The sequence below is a fragment of the Pristiophorus japonicus genome, chromosome 16 (assembly GCF_044704955.1).
Source record: "Pristiophorus japonicus isolate sPriJap1 chromosome 16, sPriJap1.hap1, whole genome shotgun sequence".
NCBI lineage: Eukaryota > Metazoa > Chordata > Chondrichthyes > Pristiophoridae > Pristiophorus > Pristiophorus japonicus.
The window spans coordinates 28,613,069-28,637,625 of record NC_091992.1 but is presented as its reverse complement, the minus strand read 5'-3'; the positions used below and the strand labels follow the sequence as shown (position 1 = coordinate 28,637,625).

The 24,557-nt window shown below is 42.8% G+C and overlaps 1 protein-coding gene across 1 annotated transcript in view; it reads left to right on the top strand.

Annotated features, from left to right (window-relative positions):
- Positions 1-24,557, top strand: part of LOC139226927 (membrane-associated phosphatidylinositol transfer protein 3-like) — a gene marked incomplete at its 5' end in the record, with an annotated part of 431,271 nt that overhangs the window by 48,395 nt on the left and 358,319 nt on the right. Inside the window, one exon of the mRNA XM_070858017.1 lies at positions 6,218-6,325. Coding sequence (XP_070714118.1) covers positions 6,218-6,325 — 108 coding nt within the window. The remainder of the gene's footprint in view (positions 1-6,217; positions 6,326-24,557) is intronic.

Sequence of the window (24,557 nt, the reverse complement as noted above, 5' to 3'; positions counted from 1 at the left end):
ACCGTGGGCACAAACCTTGGGCCAGAAATAGTGGTCGGGGGCTTCCTGCGGGCGGATGCTGCTGACCAAAATTTTTTTTAAGAAAGTACCTGGTGGTCCCGGAGGAATGAACACTTCTGCTCTGAGGCCTAGATGCACAGCCCAGCGCAGAGGCCCTCACATCACAGGAATGCAAGTACCATATATACTCGCGTATCATGCGACTTTTGAAGACCTAAATTGTAACCTAAATTTGGGGGGTAGCATGATACGCGAGATACAAAATTTGCGGGTGTGAAGTGCTGGCCAAGATTAGGCTGTTAGGCAGTAAACACACGAATGCCCATTTTTCTTGCTTCTCGTAAAGCATAAAGTCTTATTTTAGATCGTGTTATAATATAACCATTTTCTCAATTTTCGGACACCCACTTTGATACTTTATCTTCTAAATGCGGCCAATGACATTTCGACCCGCGATTTGCGCATTTATAGGAAGGAGTTTCCTTCAATTTTTCTTTTTGTTTTCTCCAGTTTCGGACACAGCTTTCTCCGACACCAAACAGCTTTGCAGCTTTAACGTTGTTGCTTTGTTCCGCTTCGGCAACAACTTGCAGCTTAAATTTGGCAGTATATTTCTTCGCAGATCTTTTCTCCATAGTGGCTAAGGGTAGAATGTAAAAATATATTTGTCATAGTTTACTACCTTAGATGAGATTTGGAATGAAATACGGTAACTGTTTATTATCGTAATGAGAAACAGCAAAACAGCTGTTTCTCATTCGGTTGTTTACGGCGGAAGAGTCGTTTCATGATTCGGTTGTTAAGGTCTGTATTCGATCGTTGTTATGTGTTAGGGTACTTGTTACGTGTTGGGTACTTGTTAAACTTGTTTGAAAGCCTAGCCTAGTGTCATCTGGTATCTCAAAAAAGTGACTCGCATGATACATGAGATATATGATAAAATCATCTTTTGGGGACGAAAATTTAGGGGTCGCATGATACGTGTGATCGTAGGATATGCGAGTATATACGGTACATCCTGGGATCACATGGGCCTGGACCACCAATGAACATGGAGCATTCTCATTGATAGTAATGGTGAGTTCCGCTTGTTGTAGCTGCCGTTACTATCAATGAGAATACCCCCCTAAACACAGAAATACAACACATAATTTGTAAAAGCTCCTCACATATTTAAAATGAATTGAAATTGAATTAACTTAAATGTTTTAGACAAATGAAATATTAATTTTTTTCTTACCTTAATGGACAGGGTTTTTAATATAAAACTTAGTGATAAAATATAATTTTTCTATCTTTTAAAACTCTTACGCTGGTAAAAGCAGGCCTTACGTCTGCTTTTACCAGGTGTATGAGTTTGAAGGACATTCGCTGGGCAGGAGTTGGACAAATAGCCCAAACTTCCACCCACGAAGACCCTTGTCCCGGGGATGCATGCGATTTTGACAGATTGCAAGTGCTGGGGTTAGATGCATACACTTCGCATGCCTCAGCCCGGAACTCGAGGCCGCACATCGTATGCACCTGGAGAGGCTGCAATTTACGGCCCCATGTCTCGCTACTCCAGGATACATTTCCTTCCTTTTGCTAACTTAGCAAACTGAAAAATTGGTGCGCAGATGAAGCTGCTTCCTTTGCTTTCTACTCACAACAGCTAGTTTTTTTTGCTAGCACTAGTTAATGGAGGTAAAAATACCAACCGGCGGCACAATACATTGGTATGACCATGTTCAATTTCGAAAATTAGAGACTGTTTACTGAACTGCTATCTGGAGTGATGGCTTTTTCCTTTTGAATTATTTTCTCTTTTTCTTAAAAGTGTACTAATCTCTTTTGACTAGCTAGCTGCAAAATCAAGAATTTGTTTTCTTGTCACTGTAAAACTGCTGCCAGGTTTTGACTATAATGAACTGTGTGCTTCCTCGTAACAGCTTGTCACTAGATACCTGATTAATGACTTCAAAACAACAGCCAGCTTTGTATCAAAGGATTTGAAGCAGCTGCTGATGGGATGAGCAAAGCATCCGGCAAAATAATACTTGTGCCAGAGAGAGCCAAGTAAAAGAGGACTGTTGTCATAATGTTAAACACACGTAGTATCACAGATGGCACTGTATTTGCACAACATTGGAATGTTAAGGCTTTCTAGCCTCTCTTTGCATTACATAGAATTTCCAGCACACAAACAGGCCATTTGGTCCAACTGGTCTAGGCTGGTGTTTATTCTGGGCCTCTTTACCCTGGGCCTCCTTCCACCCTACTTCATCATTTAGTGACAGCTGTGGCTCAGTGGGTAGCACACTCGCCTCTGAGTCGAGAAGGTTGTGGGCTCAAGTCTCCCTCCAGGGACTTGTGTGCACAAATCTAGGTTGATACTCCAGTGTGGGGCTAAGGGAGTGCTGCACTGTCGGAGGTGCCGTCTTTCAGATGAGACCTTAAACCGAGACCCTGTCTGCTTGTGGATGTAAAATATCCCATTGGAATTATTCTGAAGAAGAGCAGGGGAGTTATTCCCAGTGTCCTGGCCAATATTTATCTCTCAAACAACATAATAACAACAGATTATCTAGTCATTATCACATTGCTGTTTGTGGGACCAGTTGTTGACCCCTCTGCTAAGAGAAATAGGTCCTTTCTATTCTCATAATTTTATACACCTCATTAAGGTCTCCCCTCAGTCTCTTCTGTTCCAAAGAAAACAATCCCAGCCTATCTAATCTTTCCTCGTAGCTAAAATTCTCCAGTCCAGGCAACATCCTCGGAAATCTCCTCTGTACGCTCTCTAGTGCAATCACATCTTTCCTGTACGGTGGTGACCAGAACTGCACGCAGTACTCTAGCTGTGGCCTAACTAATGTTTTATACAGTTCAAGCATAACCACCCTGCTCTTGTATTCTATGCCTAGACTAATAAAGGCAAGTATTCCATTTGCCTTCTTAACCACCTTATCTACCTGGCCTGATGCCTTCAGGGATCTGTGGACATGCAAGGTCCCTTTGTTCCTCTACCCTTCTCAGTGTCCTACCATTCCCTTGCCTTGTTGGCCCTGCCCAAATGCATTACCTCACACTTCTCCGGATTGAATTCCATTTGCCAATGTTCTGCCCACCTGACCAGTTCACTGATGTCTTCCTGCAGACTACAACTTTCTTCTTCATTATCAACCACATGGCCAATTTTTGTATCATCTGCTAACTTCTTAATCATACCCCCTACATTCAAGTCTAAATCATTGATATATACCACAAAAAGCAAGGGACCTAGTACTGAGCCCTGCGGAACCACATTGAAAACAGCCTTCCAGTCACAAAAACACCCACCAACCGTTACCCTTTGCTTCCTGCCTCTGAGCCAATTTTAGATCCAACTTGTCACTTTGCCTTGAATCCCATGGACTTTTTGTGCCATGTGGGATCTTATTAAAAGCGTTGCTAAAATCCATATGCACTGCATGAAATGCACTATCAACATTGACCCTCCTTGTTATCTCCTCAAAAAATTCAATTAAGTTAGTCAGACACGACCTTCCCTTAACAAATCTGTGCTGGCTGTCCTTGATTAATCCGTGTCTTTCGAAATGAAGATTTATCCTGTCCCTCAGAATTTTTTCCAATAATGTTTCCACCACTGAGGTTAGGCTGACTGGCCTGTAATTACTCAGTCTATCCCTTTGTCCCTTTTTAAACAACGGTACAACATTAGCAGTCCTCCAGTCCTCCGGCACCACACCTGTAGTCAGAGAGAATTGGATTTCTAATGAGGTCAGCATCCTAGGGCATATATAAGGCCTACCCTGTTGCACTTCCACTGTCACATGTGGGACCCAGGAATTTTGGGACCTCTGTTTCTGTCTCCTATATCTGATTCCCCTGCTCTGTGTGACAGTTATCATTAATTAGAACGTTAACATTTTCTGTGAAAAAAGGTGGTAATTAAAGGCAGTTTGCTTCAAAATGGAACTAATTAAAAAAAAATGAACTTGCATAAAATGAACAAATTAAAATGTCGCTAGACACTCTTTCAGCTTAATGCAGTTTCTGAAGTTTCTAGAACACAAAACAAATGCTCCAACAGGTATGTAATCAGTATAGCTTTTTGCACTCTCATTCTCACATAGAGCCTCTCTGATTAAAAAGCCTCTCTTATTTAACAGAAGTCAATACAAACTTTATGTGAATAAAGTTTTGAAAATTTGACCTCTGCCTTTTCTTCAAAGAAACTGCAAAAACAGTTGGACGATAAAGAAAAATAATCCAACAGTTCAACTACCGAATGGTACTGATGTGCCCTGGGAAATCCAATGTACTGCTCAGTCTGTACAATCTGAATCCAGATCACACTATCACAGCTCCAGATAAAATGTCAAGTCCGTATTCAGGCTTTTTGGGATAGGCTGAGGCCTTCAAATAAAACATTAACAAAGGCATTCAAAAATATTTCAATTAATAACGTTAATTACGTTGTGAAATATGCAATTTTTAAAATTTATTTTGTTTAAATCCTTATTTTGGTTATCTAAAATTTCAGTCCCTGAGAAAATATGGCAGCTGAAATTTTTTTCAGAAAGTATTTTGATTGATTTGTAGGGAAAAAGTAGATTTGATCCTTGGCTTTATTTATAGAGGCTTAGCATACAAAAGCAAGGAAATCATGCTAAACCTTTATTAAACACTGGTTAGGCTTCAGCTGGAGTATTGTGTTCAATTTTTGACACCACACTTTAGGAAGGATGTCAAGACCTTGGAGAGGGTCCAGAAGAGATTTACTTGAATGGTACCAGGGATGAAGGATTTCAGTTATGTGGAGAGACTGGAGAAGCTAGGGTTGTTCTCTCTCTCGAGTAGAGAAGGTTAAGAGGAGATTTGATTGATGTATTCAAATTCATAAAGGGTTTTAATAGAGTAAATAAGGAGAAACTGTTTCCAGTGGCAGAACGGCAGGTAATCAGAGCGCACAGATTTAAGGTGATTGGCAAAAGAATCAGAGGCGACATGAACATTTTTTTGACATAGCGAGTTGTTGTGGTCTGAAAGGATGGTGCAAGCAGATTCAATAACAACATTCAAGGCGAATTGGATAAATACTTGAAGGGAAACAATTTACAGGGCTATAGGTAAAGAGCAGGTGAGTGGGATTAATTGAATAGCTCTACCAAAGAGCTGGCACGGGCACGATGGGCTGAATGGCCACCTTTGCTGTATCATTCTTTGATTCTATGATTCTACAAGTATTCAGCAGAGCCTCGCTTATGTAACAAGCAAGATGTGATACCTCTAGCATTGAAAGATGCATCATCGCAGTCCGTACAGGTGTCACAAGTATTTGCAAGAATAGGGGACACTTTTATAATGTGATGTCCCATACCAGTTTGTTTATATCGGAGAGTAATGGAATGCAAGTTCCAGGTACTGAATTTGTTACAGTATACATAAACAAACATTTGTTTGGCCTTGCCTATAACATATTGTACATGTTTGCTGTGCAACAATTATGGCAATTACTGCAGTGTGGATTGCCCTTGTGGCTCATATGAAAGCTTCAAAATAGAAATCTTAAAGTAGGTTGTTCCTGCAGTCGAGTCTGCTCTGAAAATGTCTTGAAAGGGCAACATTAGTTCTTCAAATAAGTTTGAATAATGATCTCATTGCTATTTAACTAGAGTTTGTTTTCAAATCATTGATTTTTTGCTGTAACATTGTTGGTGTTACAGATAAGAAGCTTATGGCTTGAATACAATTAGAATCTATGAAGTAAGTGATTAAAATGGTGCTGTGCAACTATCTGCTGATATCAGTTGTCAGTAGAGATATCAAAACTACAAGCAGTCAACGTTTTATAAACCGTTTTTAGTGTGTCTGGTCAAGAGCCAAGCGACAGTAAACTGAAGATTGCAACCATTGAGTTACATTATGTCATATTGTATGTTTATTTTATATTTAAACATTAACTATGTGAAGAACTTTAATTATTATAATTTTATTAAATGTGTTTAATGGCACATTGCGCTGCATTTTGTTCTCTGTGACGATCTATTGATCTGTGATGTGCAATTGCAAATGCTTTGAACATTCTTCTGCATTCTGACTTCTGAATCTTTGAATATTTTAAACAGTGAACTAAACCTGTACAGTTGAGTGACATTGATGAACAACAATTCCAGGATAGAACTGAATGACATTTACAGAGTATAAATAACAATTTTCATCATTTTTGCAGAGGAGGTGGTGGAAAATAAAAATGCTCTTCTGCTAGGAATGAGCACATGGAACTCGAATGATTTGGTGGAACAGATTGAGACAATAGGAAAGTTGGATGACAACCAAGGTAAGAATTCCTCCTATGAGAATCTGGGTACAATATCTTTGCATTCCTGTCACTGTTCTTCAATGTAATGTCCCATTATAGAATCACAACGAACCTCAATATTTAGACCAAGTAAGTGATTCAACATTCATGAATCTGAGTTTCATTAATTGACGTATGTTTTATTTATCACATTCGTTGACCGCCAATGGTTTTGCTAAATGACCAAATTTTAGAAGGACATTGCAATTGAGTAGTCCTAGACAGTGAATACCTGCAAGGGACTTGGTATAAATTGTATGTCTGGCTTATTCAGGGACCAAGAGCTTGATCAGTTCTTGGCGTTGAACTTAGTTAATATTTCCATTTGATATTGAAGTATAATGATAACACCATATGGCCAGCACAAACCAATCAGAAAATCATTTGCTGAGCTATAATCATAGATTTATACACAAAAGTCATATGATATAGATTTTGCCAAGTTAAGGTGCACATATACCATTATTGACCTGGATGCCCAGTAACAAATTATAATATGAAAGAGATTAATTTCTTGACAAAACATTAAAATCAAAAGGTGCAAACAATGCTGTGGTTTGCAATAGAAAATGTATCAAATCACAGGAGATAACACACGGAGCATTCAAGGTAATAAAAAGACCCCTATGTTCTCTAGGCCTACTAATACTCAAAATGATCTACATTTTCTATCCATAACACATACAGAAGATGGTAATTCAAAACCAATCTATTCTTCCCAATGTATCTGTCATGGACCACAATCAAAATTCTATGAATAGAACTCTCAGTTTCACGATGCTACAATGTTGGAAAGAGAGCGCGAGAAGCAAAGACTGTTGTTATAGAAAAAACCTTTAACTCCGTAGAATCTCAGTGACTTTTTTATTAATAAGCTTGTGAGATGTGTTCTGGCTGAACCTACTTCACCTTTGACACTCGGTAAGTGAGTTGACTGATATTTTTCCTTGCCTCAATCTACTTTCTTAACTTGACCTAGAGGACATTTTTATAACCCCCATCACAGAACTGTAAAAGCTATTCCTCTGCTCCTTAAACACACCAAGAAACCAAACCATCCAATAAACCCAGCTGTCTAACCTGTACTTGCATACAGCTGATGCAATCTACTTCAGGTTATTTACAGACCAGATAATGGAGAAATAGAACAAAAATGACACAGCTTAATTACACAAGTCAATCACAGAGCCACTAACATGGGCAGCCACTATTTGACTAACATTAGCTGGTGTGCAATGGCCACCCCACATTAAAAGAATTCATGCACAGACATCTTCCACCCTTCGAAATGAAGTTCGGGACCTGGCCCACATTGGTCTCATCAGTCACCTTAGAACTAATTTTAGTGTGGAAGCAAGTCATCCTCGACTCCGGGGGACTGCCTAAGAAGAAGAAGAAGACTCGCAGATATATTGTGCTATTGCCCATAGGTAGTCTGAGACCTGCAGTAATGCTTCTGATGTTTCCCATGGTCACACTGCAGCCCTAACATGACAGCAGTTCACCCATTAACACAGTAAAATTTACTGAAGCAACACATCACATGACGAATGAATTTAAATATTACATACCTTCCTATTACAGGCCTCACAGAAATAATATTTATGATACCAGTTATCACTTTATAAACTATACATTAGATACACGTAGCTTCCCTCCCAAAACCTTTTTTTCCCAGTTATTTACAGTTTTTCATTGTTCACGCAGTGGATTTGCATTATTTGCAACATCACAAGTGGAAGTACAGTTAAGCAAGTTGCATTTGGGACCTAGGCTTGTGATGATCGCTTCATCTCTGTCAAGTTGGACTTGTTTCTGGAACTTGCCAGCTAACCTGCCTTTGGGGTCATTTCAATTTCCCATTGTCCGGAAAGCCACCACTTCATTTGCCAAGGCAAATGGAATTTGAATCAGCTGATTCAATTTGGCTGGAAAAGTTAAACAAGTGACTGGGCTAAAAGTTGCTGCAGTAGCCCGTCCAGACCAAGGCGAAGGCAGTTGGGTCCAGCTTGTTTTGGAGATTTCGGTAACTCTGGACTGGAATTTCTTACACGATACCAGCTGAAATCGGGTGGTAGGACAGGGTAATAGGATGGGGAGGCCTACTGCTGCAAGCCGCCATACATTTTCATTCCCCTTCCCCATTCCAGCAGGGAAGCCAGCTAGCCACCTCTTGTTTGCTCCTTTATATATAGATGTAGTAGAGAGTTCTCTGCCTCCCTTCTCTTCTACCTTCTTCTTCTTCATCTTCTTCTTCTTAGGCAGTCCCTCGTATCGAGGATGACTTGTTTCCACGCCAACAAAGGGATGGGTTCACAGGTGTTTCAATGAAGGACCTAATATTCCGAACTACATGTTGAAGAGTGGAAGATGCCTGTGAGTGGATTTTTTTAACGTGGGGTGACCGTTGCACGCCAGCCACCACACAGGCTTGACAGAACTAGGTCTTGGTCCAGTGGCAAGGATTAACCAAGATGACTGGAGACCAGCTCTGCTGCATGGACCTAGTGCGCAGTGTGGGCTGGCCCATGCTGCCCCTAGGCCCATGCCTCTTCTGCCACTGACTCCAGGATCACCAAGTGAGGGGTGCTGGCAGTCCTTGGGACATCAGCGAAATGCCTGTTCAAAGCTCTTTTGGAGGAAGAGGTCCCAGTTGTGGGCACCTCTACCTCTCTTAAGATCATAAGCGCAAATCTGTTATAGGCCTTGGCCGAATATCTTTGGGACACTTCTATATTGGCTCCCATCCTCTCCTTCTAGTGCTACAGCAGGTGTCCTGCATTCCCTGACCATCAGTGGTGGGCTCTTCTGTGCAGCCGAGATCTTGCTGGGAGCTGATGTTCTCCGACCAAGGAAGTGGGTTGGGGTCCTGGTGAGGTTGGGGTAGTGAGCAGCAGTCCCACCCAACCCTCTTCCAGCAGCAAATCAGTCCCAGAGGAAATTTCAACCCAATGAATCCGCACAGCGTCAGGTGGGTAGAGGCAGGTAGGACTTTAAAAATCAGGGGGGATTTGGAGAGAAACAGCCTCTGCTTGCTCGATATTTAACCTAACCCAAGTCATATGCTTGGTGGAGCTGCAGGGTCTTTCTAAAATCATGGATGCACATCAAAGCACACTGGTGTTCCAGTGTACTGTGGCAGCGCTTAAATGGACTTAAACATCTGAAAACCAGCAACAGTAATTCTTTCTGAGCCGCATCTGACAATGGAACTTATGCAATCCTAAACATGAGAATAAGATTTCTTATCTTATGGATATAAAACATGATATTATTTATTTTTGGGTCTTTCCTTCCTACAATCTTCAAACTCCTAAAATCCAAGCTTGGTATCTCTTCGCTGCTGCATACAGGCCCAGGTTTTCCGGGGCCTATGACCACAAAGGTGGTGCGTACACGGCCGTAAGTGCACTGCATGTTCCGCCGTGCGTGCGTGTAAACCCGTGTAAATCCGCATCCCCGGGAAATGGACATTCGCTGGTGGAGAGTTGGGCTCTTTGCCAACTGCTGCCCAGCAAATGCCCGTGAAACTCTTGGCCTGGTAAAAGCAGGCATTGGACCTTCTTTTACCAGCGTAAGAGTTAAATAAATATTAAAATAATTCAAAAAAAAATATTTAAAGCATCAAAAAAATTTCAAAATTAGTTTATAGCTTATTTTTAGACCTTTTAAAATATTGAAATTAATTTTTCAAAAAATTAAATTTTTGTTTTAAATAATTAATTTAATTGTATTGTAATTAATTTTGAACATGTAATTTATTTTTATTTGACTGGTGTGCAATTGTATAATTTAAGGAAGGCCTATTGGGCTTATGGGAATTCTGTACATAAGTGGAATCCCTATAAGCATAACGGGAATCCCCTTTTTGATTGGTTGGCCTGGTCCACGTAATCCCAGGGCTGCTTGCAAGCTGCATGGGCCCTTTGGATACATGGGCCTTTACGCATGCGTATGCGTAGTGTCCCAGGAGCACGAGTCTACGAACCGCCGGGACCATCAGGTCGGTCGGTACTTTTCTTGCGATTAGGAGGCATTCACACGCGGGAAGCCTCCGACCGAAAATTCAGGCCCAGATTTATCTCATTTTGTTCCTCCTCTCTTTTGCCGGTGCCCTACACTATGGGGCTTGGCGCTTTACCAAGGCTTTTCAATAAATAAAGAAGACTGAATGAATCAAGCTGCTGGATGGGAGCTTTTAGTCTCAGGGCCCGAAATTGATGGCCTTATGGCACAGTGCTGGCGACTGCCGCCCACTGCCGCCAACATTCCTCCTCGAGTTGTGCCCAGTGCCACTTTCGATTTGGGCTGGAGCAGGCGGGAGGGGAGAATCGCTGGGAACCGCCCGCTGACGTCAGTGGGCGGCCCGCCCGCCGAGAATGGGCACAGACCGCTGGCAGGAGGCTGGTCTGTCCCCGACGGTGAGTATGAAGATCTGAAAAAAAGGTGAGTAAACATTTTATAATTTTTTTCTTTACAGGGACTTACCTGGATGGGGTCCCCTGAAGGTCTTCCGATGGTTTTTTCAGGTCTTCGACCCTACGTGGGCCTGACTCCATCTTCGGCGGCACTTGGGCGGCAAGCGCCTTTACCGTCGAGTTTGGGAGCTCCTGCTGGCTGCCGCCCAGATTGGCAGCGTAAGTCCCTCTTTTGCCGCCCGCCGACCTATGAGGGACCTCTCTGATGAAAACCCCGCCCAAAGTACCGTCAGGTACCTCGGCGGCCACCGGCGGTCCTTTGGGCGGCACTTGGGCGGGCGGGGGCCTTCACCAATTTTGGCCCCTCAGTGTTCTCACTTAGCCCTGTTTACAATCTATATATACCCTCGCTGCATAAACTGCTCTCTGATCTTTAAAATATGGATGGGCTTCTCTTGTTCAGTTCTACTCCAAAGCTTACAATTTATTGACTTTTTAAATGAAACAGCATAAAATTATAAGCATTAAATAAAAAAGTATCGTGTTGACTTGCTGATTAATGCAGTTTTCTGAGGGGCTGTTGCTGTATTTTTTATTTTGATGCATCAGCACTTGGTCAAGCTGTGCCACCAGGAGGCTGCCTAGCGATAGCCCGCGGTGTGATTAATGTGCTTGATGTCTACCTATGCTTGCAATAGAAATTGCTTTTTTCCAGAAGCATTCCTTGAATCCTTCATAATAATAGAGATAGGATCCCTCTGTTAAATTTAAAACAGCTCTTGTATTAAACTCTCTTGACTTTATCTTGTTTAATTTAAAGAGACAGTTCGGGCAGTTATTAACTTTGCCGCCTGCGCAGTAATCTGTCCAAATAGATCACCCATCCATTGTAGAATCAAACTGATTTTTATTCCAGTTCAATCATATATTTTGCTGTTGGCTGTGTGCAAATGGGCTGCCACGTTTCCTACATTGTAACAGGTACTACATTTCAAATGTACTTCATTGGCTAGAAAGTGCTTTGAGATGTCCTAAGGTCGTGAAAGGCACTATGTAAATGTAAGTCCTGTCCTTTCCTTACCACTGTGCCCTTTCCTGCAGGAATCACTGAGTCAGGAGTTGGAAGGAAACCTGACTCATGTATTTGCCCCATCTATCTCAGGGGTTTGACGGTCAATTGAGTTTCCCTATTAGTGCCCCATGTAAACTAATTGAGTACAGACCAGTGATTGAACCTCAGACTATCTCAATAAGATATTTTTAATTGGTTTATTCTTTTACTATTTGAAGATCTGTCAGATATTTTGTTTTTGGCATAGCTGGTTTGTAACACTGACTCACAGTTTTATTAAAAAGCTGTCCGTTTGCCTCAAGCTAGAAAAACTGCAAAAATGCTGGAAATCTAATTAAAATACAAATCTAACAAATAATCATCTGAGAACTTGCCAGAATCTTCCCAGCCCTGCGAATGCGGGTTTGGAGGTGGGCCCACTGTCAAAATGGCTCTGATTGACAGCGGGACAGAAGTCCGCACTGGCCTGCTGATTGTCCAGACCGTTGAGCCTGTCCCAAACCCTGGGATTGGGGTCATTTTTAATCCACAGCTGAGTTGCCCACCCAGTAGAGGTAAACCAGAGGTGCTCACTCTGAGTTACTGGTAAAAATGAGTGGCACTCTGTTGCCCCAATGCGGAGAGCCCAAGGCCCTTAACAGGCCATCTGGGATCCATTATCTCTGCTCCTGTTTCATCTTTTGGGGCTTTTACAGTGCTCACAATGGAACTCATGGCTGCTTTCGGCTGGCATTGGATCTTGCCGGGCCTGTCAGGTAGCGTGGTGGGTGGAATTCCAGTGCAGCCAGGGAATGCACAAAGCGCACTCATAAACTGCTGCCGGGACATGCGGAGGCATGTGGATGGACCTGGACATCCTCCTGGATCAGATTTCGGATGCAGTTTACATGTGATTGGACACCCTGCAGCTCTGACCTGCCCCTTTACTGTCCTCTCTCACCCAGCGATTTCAGGCCCCGTGCTTTTCACAATGCAATAGACTTTATACATGGGCACTCGCAAGAGCTTTACTCCAAGAGACCGCTTATCGAATATTCATGTGTGCTGAGCTCCACGAACAAATTCCTCATGTGCTATCCCGTCAATGAGGCACTGCAGTAGGGGCACCAATTGGAAATTTTATCCCTAAAGGCTAATACAGTGATACAATGACTGATTTTCCTGAGCTAAAAATACTAATTAAAATGATTTTTTTCTTCACTGCCCACAACCATTTGTAACTCAGTCAGCCTCACTTGTTGAGGCATTTATCATGCTACAATGCTAACCATCGATTTTCTTTGTTTGCTATTTAGTAAAATCATAACTGCATTCTTTATACCTACTTTGACATTTTCCCCCTGTATATTGCCCACTCACAAACTGACAGAAGGAAATGAATTTCTACTGATTGTGAAAAGGAATGGAGTTTACATTTTCTTTTCTTTTATTCATTCATGGGATGTGGGCATCGCTGGCAAGGCCAGCATTTATTGCCCATCCTTGATTGCCCTTGAGAAGGTCGCGGTGAGCCGTCTTCTTGAACTGCTACAATCCGTGTGGTGAAAGTACTCCCACAGTGCTGTTAGGGAGGGAGTTCCAGGATTTTGACCCAGCGACAATGAAGGAATGGTGATATATTTCCAAGTTAGGATGGTGTGTGACTTGTAGGGGAACTTGAAGGTGGTGGTGATCCCCTGTGCCTGTTGCCCTTGTTCTTCGAGGTGGTAGAGGTTGTGGGTTTGGGAGGTGCTGCTGAAGAAGCCTAGGTGAGTTGCTGCAGTGCATCTTGTAGCTGGTACACACTGCAGCCACGGTGTGCCACTGGTGGAGGAGTGAGTATTTAAGTTGGTGGATGACGTACTAATCAAGAGGGCTGCTTTGTCCTGGATGGTGTTGAGCTAATGAGTGTTGTTGGAGCTGCACTCATCATCCAAGCAAGTGGAAAGTATTCCATTACACTCCTGACTTGTGCCTTGTAGATGGGGAAAAGAGGTGAATCACTCACCACAGAATACCCAGCCTCTGACCTGCTCTTTTAACCACCGTATTTATGTGACTGGTCCAGTTATGTTTCTGGGTGATGGTGAGCTCCAGAATGTTGATGGTGGGGGATTTGGCAGTGGTAGTCCCATTGAATATCATGGGGAGGTGGTTAGACTCTTTCTTCTTAGAGATAATCATTGCCTGGCATTTGTGTAGCTTGAATGTTACTTATCACTTATCAGCTGAAGCCTGAATGTTGTCCAGGTCTTTCTGCATGTGGGCATGGACTGCTTCATTATCTGTGGAGTTACGAATTTAAAAATGATATTTACATAGAAACATAGAAACATAGAAATTAGGTGCAGGAACAGGCCATTTGGCCCTTCGAGCCCGCATCGCCATTCAATAAGATCATGGCTGATCATTCCACCTCAGTACCCCTTTCCTGCTTTCTCTCCATACTCTTTAATGCCTTTGGCCGTAAGGGCCATATCTAACTCCCTTTTGAATATATCTAACGAACTGGCCTCAACAACTTTCTGCAGTAGAGAATTCCACAGGTTAACCACTCTCTGAGTGAAGACGTTTCTTCTCATCTCGGTCCTAAATGGCTTACCCCTTATTCTTAGACTGTGATCCCTGGTTCTGGAACTCCCCAGTAACGGGAACATTCTTCCTGCCTCTAACCTGTCCAATCATGTCATAATTTTATATATTTCTATGACATCCCCTCTCATTCTTCTAAATTCCAGTGGATACAAGCCCAGTTGATCCAGTCTCTCCTCATATGTCAGTCCTGCCATCCGGTGAATCAGTCTGGTGAACCTTCGCTGCACTCCCTCAACAGCAAGAACGTCCTTCCTCAGATTAGGAAACCAAAACTGAACACAATATTCCAGGTGTGGCCTCACCAAGGCTCTGTACAACTGCAGTAACACCTCCCTGCTTCTATACTCAAATCCTCTAGCTATGAAGGCCAACATGCCATTTGCCTTCTTCAGCACCTGCTGTACTTGCATGCCAAACTTCAATGACTGATGTACCATGACACCCAGGTCTCGTTGCACCTCCCCTTTTCCTAATCTGTCACCATTCAGATAATATTCTGTCTTCCTATTTTTGCCACCAAAGTGGATAACCTCACATTTATCCACATTATACTACATCTGCCATGCATTTGCCCACTCACCTAACCTATCCAAGTCACCATGCAGCCTCTTAGCATCCTCCTCACAGCTCACACTGCCACCCAGTTTAGTGTCATCTGCAAACTTGGAGATATTACATTCAATTCCTTCATCTAAATCATTGATGTATATTGTAAATAACTGGGGTCTCAGCACTGAATCCTGCGGCACCCCACTGGTCACTGCCTGCCATTAGTCATGGTGTTAGCCATGAATCAGAGGTACCATTCTTGCCTCTGAGTCAGAAGGTTGTGGGTTCAAGTCCTGCTCCAGAGCCTTGAGCATGTAATCTAGGATGACATTTCAGTGCAGTACTGAGGGAATGCTGTGTTGTCAGAGGTGCTGTCTTTCAGATGAGACATTAAATTGAGATCCTGTCTGCCCTCTCAGGTGGATGTAAAAGATCCCATTGCACTATTCAAAGAGATTAGGGGAGTTCTCCCCGGTACCCTGACCAATATTTACCCCTCAAACAACACCCCTAAAAATAGATTATCTGGTTATTATCTCATTGCTGTTAATGGGAATTGCTGTGCGCATATTGGCTTCCGTGTTTCCCTACATTACAATAGTACTTCATTGGTTGTAATGTGCCTTGGAACAACCTGAGATCATGAAAGGTGCTATATATGTTCTTTCTGTTCTTTTAAAAAGGATAAAGACATCATGCATAAATTTTTTACATAGAAACATAGAAACATAGAAAATAGGTGCAGGAGTAGGCCATTCGGCCCTTCTAGCCTGCACCGCCATTCAATGAGTTCATGGCTGAACATTCAACTTCAGTACCCCATTCCTGCTTTCTCGCCATACCCCTTGATCCCCCTAGCAGTAAGGACCTCATCTAACTCCTTTTTGAATATATTTAGTGAATTGGCCTCAACAACTTTCTGTGGTAGAGAATTCCACAGGTTCACCACTCTCTGGGTGAAGAAGTTCCTCCGCATCTCGGTCCTAAATGGCTTACCCCTTATCCTTAGACTGTGACCCCTGGTTCTGGACTTCCCCAACATTGGGAACATTCTTCCTGCATCTAACCTGTCTAACCCCGTCAGAATTTTATATGTTTCTATGAGGTCCCCTCTCATTCTTCTGAACTCCAGTGAATACAAGCCCAGTTGATCCAGTCTTTCTTGATAGGTCAGTCCCGCCATCCCGGGAATCAGTCTGGTGAACCTTCGCTGCACTCCCTCAATAGCAAGAATGTCCTTCCTCAGGTTAGGAGACCAAAACTGTACACAATACTCCAGGTGTGGCCTCACCAATGCCCTGTACAACTGTAGCAACACCTCCCTGCCCCTGTACTCAAATCCCCTTGCTATGAAGGCCAACATGCCATTTGCTTTCTTAACCGCCTGCTGCACCTGCATGCCAACCTTCAATGACTGATGTACCATGACACCCAGGTCTCTTTGCACCTCCCCTTTTCCTAATCTGTCACCATTCAGATAATAGTCTGTCTCTCTGTTTTTACCACCAAAGTGGATAACCTCACATTTATCCACATTATACTTCATCTGCCATGCATTTGCCCACTCACCTAACCTATCCAAGTCGCTCTGCAGCCTCACAGCATCCTCCTCGCAGCTCACACTGCCACCCAACTTAGTGTCATCCGCAAATTTGGAGATACTACATTTAATCCCCTCATCTAAATCATTAATGTACAGTGTAAACAGCTGGGGCCCCAGCACAGAACCTTGCGGTACCCCACTAGTCACTGCCTGCCATTCTGAAAAGTACCCATTTACTCCTACTCTTTGCTTCCTGTCTGACAACCAGTTCTCAATCCATGTCAGTACACTACCCCCAATCCCATGTGCTCTAACTTTGCACATTAATCTCTTGTGTGGGACCTTGTCGAACGCCTTCTGAAAGTCCAAATATACCACATCAACTGGTTCTCCCTTATCCACTCTACTGGAAACATCCTCAAAAAATTCCAGAAGATTTGTCAAGCATGATTTCCCTTTCACAAATCCATGCTGACTTGGACCTATCATGTCACCTCTTTCCAAAATGCACTGCTATGACATCCTTAATAATTGATTCCATCATTTTACCCACTACCGATGTCAGGCTGACCGGTCTATAATTCCCTGTTTTCTCTCTCCCTCCTTTTTTAAAAAGTGGGGTTACATTGGCTACCCTCCACTCCATAGGAACTGATCCAGAGTCAATGGAATGTTGGAAAATGACTGTCAACGCATCCACTATTTCCAAGGCCACCTCCTTAAGTACTCTGGGATGCAGTCCATCAGGCCCTGGGGATTTATCGGCCTTCAATCCCATCAATTTCCCCAACACAATTTCCCGGCTAATAAGGATTTCCCTCAGTTCCTCCTCCTTACTAGACCCCCCGACCCCTTTTATAACCGGAAGGTTGTTCGTGTCCTCCTTCGTGAATACCGAACCAAAGTACTTATTCAATTGGTCCGCCATTTCTTTGTTCCCCGTTATGACTTCCCCTGATTCTGACTGCAGGGGATCTACGTTTGTCTTTACTAACCTTTTTCTCTTTACATATCTATAGAAACTTTTGCAATCCGTCTTAATGTTCCCTGCAAGCTTCTTCTCATACTCCATTTTCCCTGCCCTAATCAAACCCTTTGTCCTCCTCTGCTGAGTTCTAAATTTCTCCCAGTCCCCAGGTTCGCTGCTATTTCTGGCCAATTTGTATGCCACTTCCTTGGCTTTAATACTATCCCTGATTTCCCTTGATAGCCACGGTTGAGCCACCTTCCCTTTTTTATTTCTATGCCAGACAGGAATGTACAATTGTTGTAGTTCATCCATGCGGTCTCTAAATGTCTGCCATTGCCCATCCACAGAATTATAAATTGAAAAATGAGTGAATTCAGTTTCACTTTTTTTAACAACAACTTGCATTTATATAGCACCTTTAACATAGTAAAACATCCCAAGGCAATCCACAGGAGTGTTATGACAAATTAAAAAAACATTAATTGAAATGTTCTTGTGAGTAACACTTCCCATGATAATGTTCCTTTTGTTGCTGAAGTTCAGTGGAAGTACATTTGTTTTTTTAATGTCTCTAACCTATATGTTGGAATTAAACATAATGACAGTGTTGAACTTTTGTCATGGGTTTTTTCTCCCTACTGTCTGGATCTGGCATGAAGATGAGTCCGGTCACCTTATTTATTTTTGATGATTTTAAGCCATTGGTTCTAAATGAATGATTATTATGGAATTGCAGTATGGAGTGTTAGGATTTGAATACAATTAGTCAGAAGATTGTTATCCATGGGGACAGGAATAGAGAGTAGTCAAATTGTTATATGCTTCTCAAAATTTGGTATATCTATTATTTACTGTTGTGGCAGCCTAAACTGAAATAATAGGCATTGTTTTCTGACTTTCTGCTGTGAAGACCACATAATGGAAATCTCGACGCACACTTCTTACGATTTCCCTATTATCAGATTAATGGTGAGAACATTGTGGACTGGCAGCACAAAATTGGAAAATTACCCCATCACTAAATGCACTTCCTTATCTACGTTTTTGTGTACTTTCGACCACATCAATTCTAGTTGCAGATACACGCAAACTGATGATTGTCTCCTATCTGCTGCTGATTTTTCCAGCTCAGGAGCAAGCATTTAGTGCAGAGTATTTCCATCGATAACATCATGAAAGGGTAGTGCACTGATTGGATTCAAATTCCCAGGCATAAAATCACCATAAGGAAAATTCTTCACAAAATGTAGATACTGTATAATTGTATAATGATGCTATATAATTATGTGATAATTCTGAAAACTAAGCTCCTATTTAATTATGGCATTCATCATTTTTTTTGTAAGAATAATGGTTCCTCTATTTTCTCCCTAGTTAAACAAGTCCCTGGCAGCCTTGTACCAACCAGTTCTCTGGGGACTAGTTGTGAGAGTGTGGATGAATTCTCACTTTGACTTTGCTCCCCATAGCAATTTGGCTGAAATTAGTAACTTGGCTGCATTGAGGATTGAAGTTGTATTTCCCACTGCCATGGTGTCATGTGTTGAGGCTGTGTTACCATTTCTAGGCCCCAATTTTGTCCATCACTGTTTTTTCGGCGCCCAGTGTATGTTTTGGTGCTGAAGCGCGGTTCAAAGATTCCCCAGGGTTGGGGCCCCGGCGTCTGCTACCAGCGCCAGAATATTTGAAAGAAGGTTACGCGCCATTTCTGTGCATACGGCAAACTTTTCCCATCAACAAAATTTGTCAAACCGGTGCACAGACCCTAGAAACACCATAGGAAAAATCCCTACCTGCAGTTAGTGTATCCATGCTGGCCCGCTCTTAACCCCGGCCAAAGGGACTCCCTGTCTCTTATAAATAAACTTTAAGGTAATTTAAAAAGCAAATACTAACTATATGCAGATATAAAATAAAAAAGAAATATAAACTTACCAATACTGATGCTCCTGCGATGATAAATGAACGCTGGCAAAAAAAGAAAAAATCTTTACCTTTTTCCATCGATGTTCTCACTGCCTAAAACCATCCAAATAATGCAGGGAAACCTTTCAAAACCGCCAACAATGAAAAAGCAGCAGACAAATCGGAGTCGTCTTCGTTTGGCATCCAGTGCAGCCTTCTCCCGATTCTCCTCAACGTTGAATGGAGCCGCTGCTAGCCCAGGCCGAAGGTCTGCACACAAAGGACAGTGCAAGATACTCCAGGCTTGAAAGGCAAGCAGCAGTGATCTCCAATAAAGGTGGAACATTACATTGAATAAAAAAAATAATCCCACCACAAATCTTGTATGTTTTTGTGGAGTATTGGAGTGCTTAGGTGGACATTACATTATGTTTATTAAAAATTCCCACCACAAATCTTTTATGCTTTGATGGGGTTTTGGAGTGTTGGAGTGCTTAGGTGCACAGTAATACTAAGTTGTTGATGGATCCAGACTGGGTGAGGGTCACTGATATATGCTCCATGTTACTTCGTTGCATGTATCAGTGACCACAGAACAAGACAGGATCCATGAACACCTTAGTACTGGAACCTGCCCCTGTATCATTTAAACCAATAGGTTGCAAGGGGTGAGGCCATTTTACATGTTGAGTCCAGTTATCCTGTAATATTTATTAGTGCAGCATTAAAAAAATCAAGTGCAGGAGTCAGGTTAAAAGTCCAAAATTAAAATATTTATTAAACATTTGTACAGCGCAGTTGTAATTAGCTTGACTTTACTTATCTTTAAACCTTCATAACTTTAAAAACTTTATTCAAAACTGTGACAAACTTTACAAAGAACAATCAACTAAAGCAACCAAAAAACAAACAAGCCATCTATCCTCCTCCTTAGCGCTGTGCACCAATCCTGCCCCAGTAGATGCCGCTACCCCTGCGCGTGCCTGTAGTTGCAGACTTCTGCTTCCTTGCCCCCGTGCTCCCAGTTGTAATCTGTTTCTTTTTTGGCGCGGTGTTTCTTGCTGCTGGGCTACAACGGGCACAGAGCCAAAATGTGTCATTGTGGAATGCCCGGGTAACTCTTCGTAGTCAGGATCAACCCTTGAATTTGATATAGTGTGGAAAACGCTCCTCGCATTAAGGACAGCCTGGGTGAGTCCCTCTATTGCCGATACTACCTCGTTCTACCATCCCGAAAGTCTTTCAACCTGTAATGACAGTGCCCCCAACTCTGATCTCACCTCACCAACAGCTTCCAGGAGCAACCGAGATTGTTGGATATTCTCCCCGCTCATGCCCACAAGGTGTCCTATGTTCTCAGAGTCCAGTGCTTCTGCATCAGGTCTGGAGTTCGACCCCTATGACATCTCGCAGGTGTGGCTTGCTGTGACACACTTGTACCCGCAGCCTCAGATGTCACACCTGGAAAAGTCCTCTAACTTGATTCACTCATGAAAGGGCTTGGAATCCTCCAGGGGTTCAGCGCCTTCAAATCCAGGGTAATCATTTCGTCGTCTATGACTTCTTGCTGCCCATCGTTCTCCTGAATTGGAATATCTGGCGTGTCGTTTTCTTGAACATTCTCGCCTTCAACTTCAGGTGCACCTGATGCTCAACCTCTGTGAAACAAAAGATAGATGCTTGGTTAGCAGCATTGGGGAAGGAGAAGCATAGGAAGCACATGCAGTACGTAACATTTAGCCAACCCAGACTGTGCAATTGGTAGGGTTTACCCTCTAATGGAAAACTGGGCTCAGCTTCTGCATTGAATGTTGGTCTTCTCCTGTGACATTTAATCATTGACGCTATCCTCTGCTCCAGGGCTTTAAGTTAGAGCCTACTTGATGGACCTCCTCCTGTTTGTGACCGTTCTCGGTTGGTCTCTAACACCATCTTTTGCAAAGATGAAAATGGAACTTTTTAAGAGAGGGTCCTTCTTAACACGCACACACTCACGCACATGGGTCACATTTACAGATGTTATTGCAGTGCATAAGTATACAAATATTTAAAAGCCCAAATAAATGTAAGTTTAACGTATTAGTTACAGTCACTGCTTGTCCGAGGTCCTGCCACTTTTTCAGCTGCGTACCAGTTCTCAGGGTCATGGACATTCCATTAAACTCGACTGTGACCTGGTCCCAAACTTTTGCAAGTGCAGACGGTTTAAGCTTATGTTTACCGAAGCTCCCCTTGTTCTCAAGAACTCCCCAGCTACTCTCAATTAAGTCTACCAGGGGCTCAATTTCTTCCACGCGAAATCTCTTCACCCTTACGGTTTCCCCTTCTCCGTCCCTGGCACTTTCGCCTTCTCTGCGCCTTTCCATTGCAAAAATCTGGTGAAAGAAGCTGTATTTCCTACCTGCGAATCCACCTCTGCCACCAATGGATTCTCAGTGGTGATCCACACAGTCCCCACATGTGCTTTTTTTTAATACTTTGCGCTGCGCATGTGCAAATGTTTTTGTTTTTTTTCTTGTGCGCATGCGCAATGCCCAGTGGGTTTAAAAAACATTTTTTTTTTGAGTGCGGTGCGCATGCGCGATTTGGTTCCCAGTTTTTTTTCAGCTCATGCGCTTTGCGGTTTCAGCACACATTGGAGGCTCCACCCTGGTTTGGATCAGGCAGCGCCAGCACCAGAGGGTGCGCATGTGATGAGAAAACTTTGCATTTTTATTTTCAGCGCTGAGGGGCCGAAACCAACCAGGTAAGTGAGCGCCATTTCTTTTCTTTAGGGAAACTTGGGCCCCTAGTCTGTTCATTCCCATCTTCTTTGCAAGCCATTGCACATATTTAAATGTCAGAGAATCCTAGGAATCAAGAGCTTTAGTTTGAAATCAAGCCTATAACAGCTTGAGCTAGTGGGCAGTGGTTTCAATTACTCAAACAGACCATGTACAATTTACCCTATTAAGTGACCCTTATTCCAGTTTCAAGGAGCCAAAGAACTACAGATCCAGAAAATTATAAATTCCTAAACAGCATAAGAGAGTTATGGGATGAAATTCCGTTGTGCCCTGTTTGGGGGTGGTAACATTTGGGAGGTGGGACATTCTGTGGCAGGCATGGAAATCCCGCACCGCTCAAAAAATTCAGGTTACCATCCCTAATAACGCGCTCCACTTACTTTCTGGAGCGGTAGTGCAGCGGATGGGTCGAGAGCGGGGCGCAGCGCTACGCATTAAAGGGAAGGGCCCCAAGCTGCAAACTTTGCAGGTATGAAATGAGCCTCCATGGATCACCGGGAGAGTGCCGGGCTGAACAATTACGGCACGGACCCCGCGATTGCGGCGTCAATAGAGCACTGAAGAAAAACGGCATATTTCTTTTTCACATGGCCGCCACCTCCTCTTTAAGTAGCGCCCCGCGAATGGCCTGCCACCCGGTTCACGTCCCCTGAAACTGTCGCTGGCATCGCCTGGCGCAGCTTCAGGGGATGTCCCTCTATTTTTGTTCCCAGGTGAAAACGGGGCGCTGTGCAGCGTGATGGCGTTTTCATCGCAGGCGCAGCGGAGCGGGGCGCTACGGGTTAGCACTGCCACTAAACTCCCGCGGAGTTTAGCGGTAGTCGATAGTGGCCTGGCGCCCTGGGGGAGGGGGGGGGGGAGTAAAGTCATTTGTGCCCTGTTAGTGCCAACGGGAGGTGCAAACTACCTGAATTTCTAGGCCTAGAACAGAAAGTATTCCAACGATACATTCTAAATTCCTCGCTGACCGCATAATAGATTAAACCTTAAAATAAACTTCGATTGTGATATCATCAGCGATGCAAAACTAATATTGTGATGTTGTGCCAGATCACAAGTGCTGAGTCATAGTCATTGTCATTCTCGCATATGTATAATTTGTATCTTCGCAAGCTGCGCAGTTGGAAAACCTGAGAAATGGAAGAGGTTAGAACAAAGGTCATTGCTAGTGTGAAGTTCAACATGGAAGAAGAAGAAAGACATGTCAATCCGGCAGAAATGGCACCGGTTGCGATGGCAACCGCAGGATTTTTGGCTGCGAAGCAAATGAGAAAAGTAAAGAAATCTTCTGATAGCAACCTGTATCAGTGGTTTCATATTTCACAAATACCTGCTTCAAAGCAGAAACATGACATAACCAATTACTCCACAAAATCAGAAGAAGAAGAGATTGTTTCTAAGAGAGAAGTTCAAAGACAGATGTTTAAGTGGGAAGAGCCTAGGTATGTCAGTGCTGAACTTGATTGTAACTGCGCCTCCATTAGCCTGACTGACGGATTATATAGTCAAACAGACTCTGCGACTGACAACTTAGAAACAGAACATCCTTTTCCTTACACTTTAAATGGCCAAGGACTAGCGGTTCCTGCGGTGAAGAAATTGGAATCAAGACGATGTTCTTCGATACCTGAACCAGATGGAATAGAATCATACAGATCATCGCAACAGACTGTTCCTAGACTCGCAAATCAGTTTATAGCGGATTCTAAGTGCATAAGTGAATTGGACAATGGAAACAGCTATTATCCTGAAAACAAATTGATTGATAATTCTTTCAAAGATAGTAAACATGCAACAGGAAATGTTTTCCTATCCATTTGTGATTATGTTTATAGACCCAGTACCAGAGACGCAAAAGAAAAAGGGAAGGATTATTTCAAAAGAAGGAACATTTATGCGACAGAGAAAGATTCCAGAGAGTCCCCAGAATTGGCTCTCATGCAGGAACAGTTACACCAACTTGTTGCACCCACTGCCGACAATATAAATCTGATAGCCGAACAAAATCAGAAGCAACCAGACGATCCTGAATCTATTGTATCAGACAACAGCGACGATCGAACAAGTGTTATAGAATTAACTTTAGAAAGACTTGAAATGCTCGAACAACCTCAGCAAATCTTGGGAGATATCTGTTTTGACAAGATACAAATTCAACAGCTTCGCAAAAATAATGTGCAGAATGTGTTAAATCATCAGAGGGTGAGCAGCGTTATTTGCACACCTTCTACTGGCAATGCTGAAACAGAGACTATGCTGGAACAGAATTCTGCCTCATTTCATGTTCCTCAACAATTACATAATGCAGCTGAGGAATTAAGAACGGAAGATTTAGTAATAAAGAATAGTAAGAAAGAAAGCCTTTCCACTGAGGTACAATTTTTGCCAAATAGT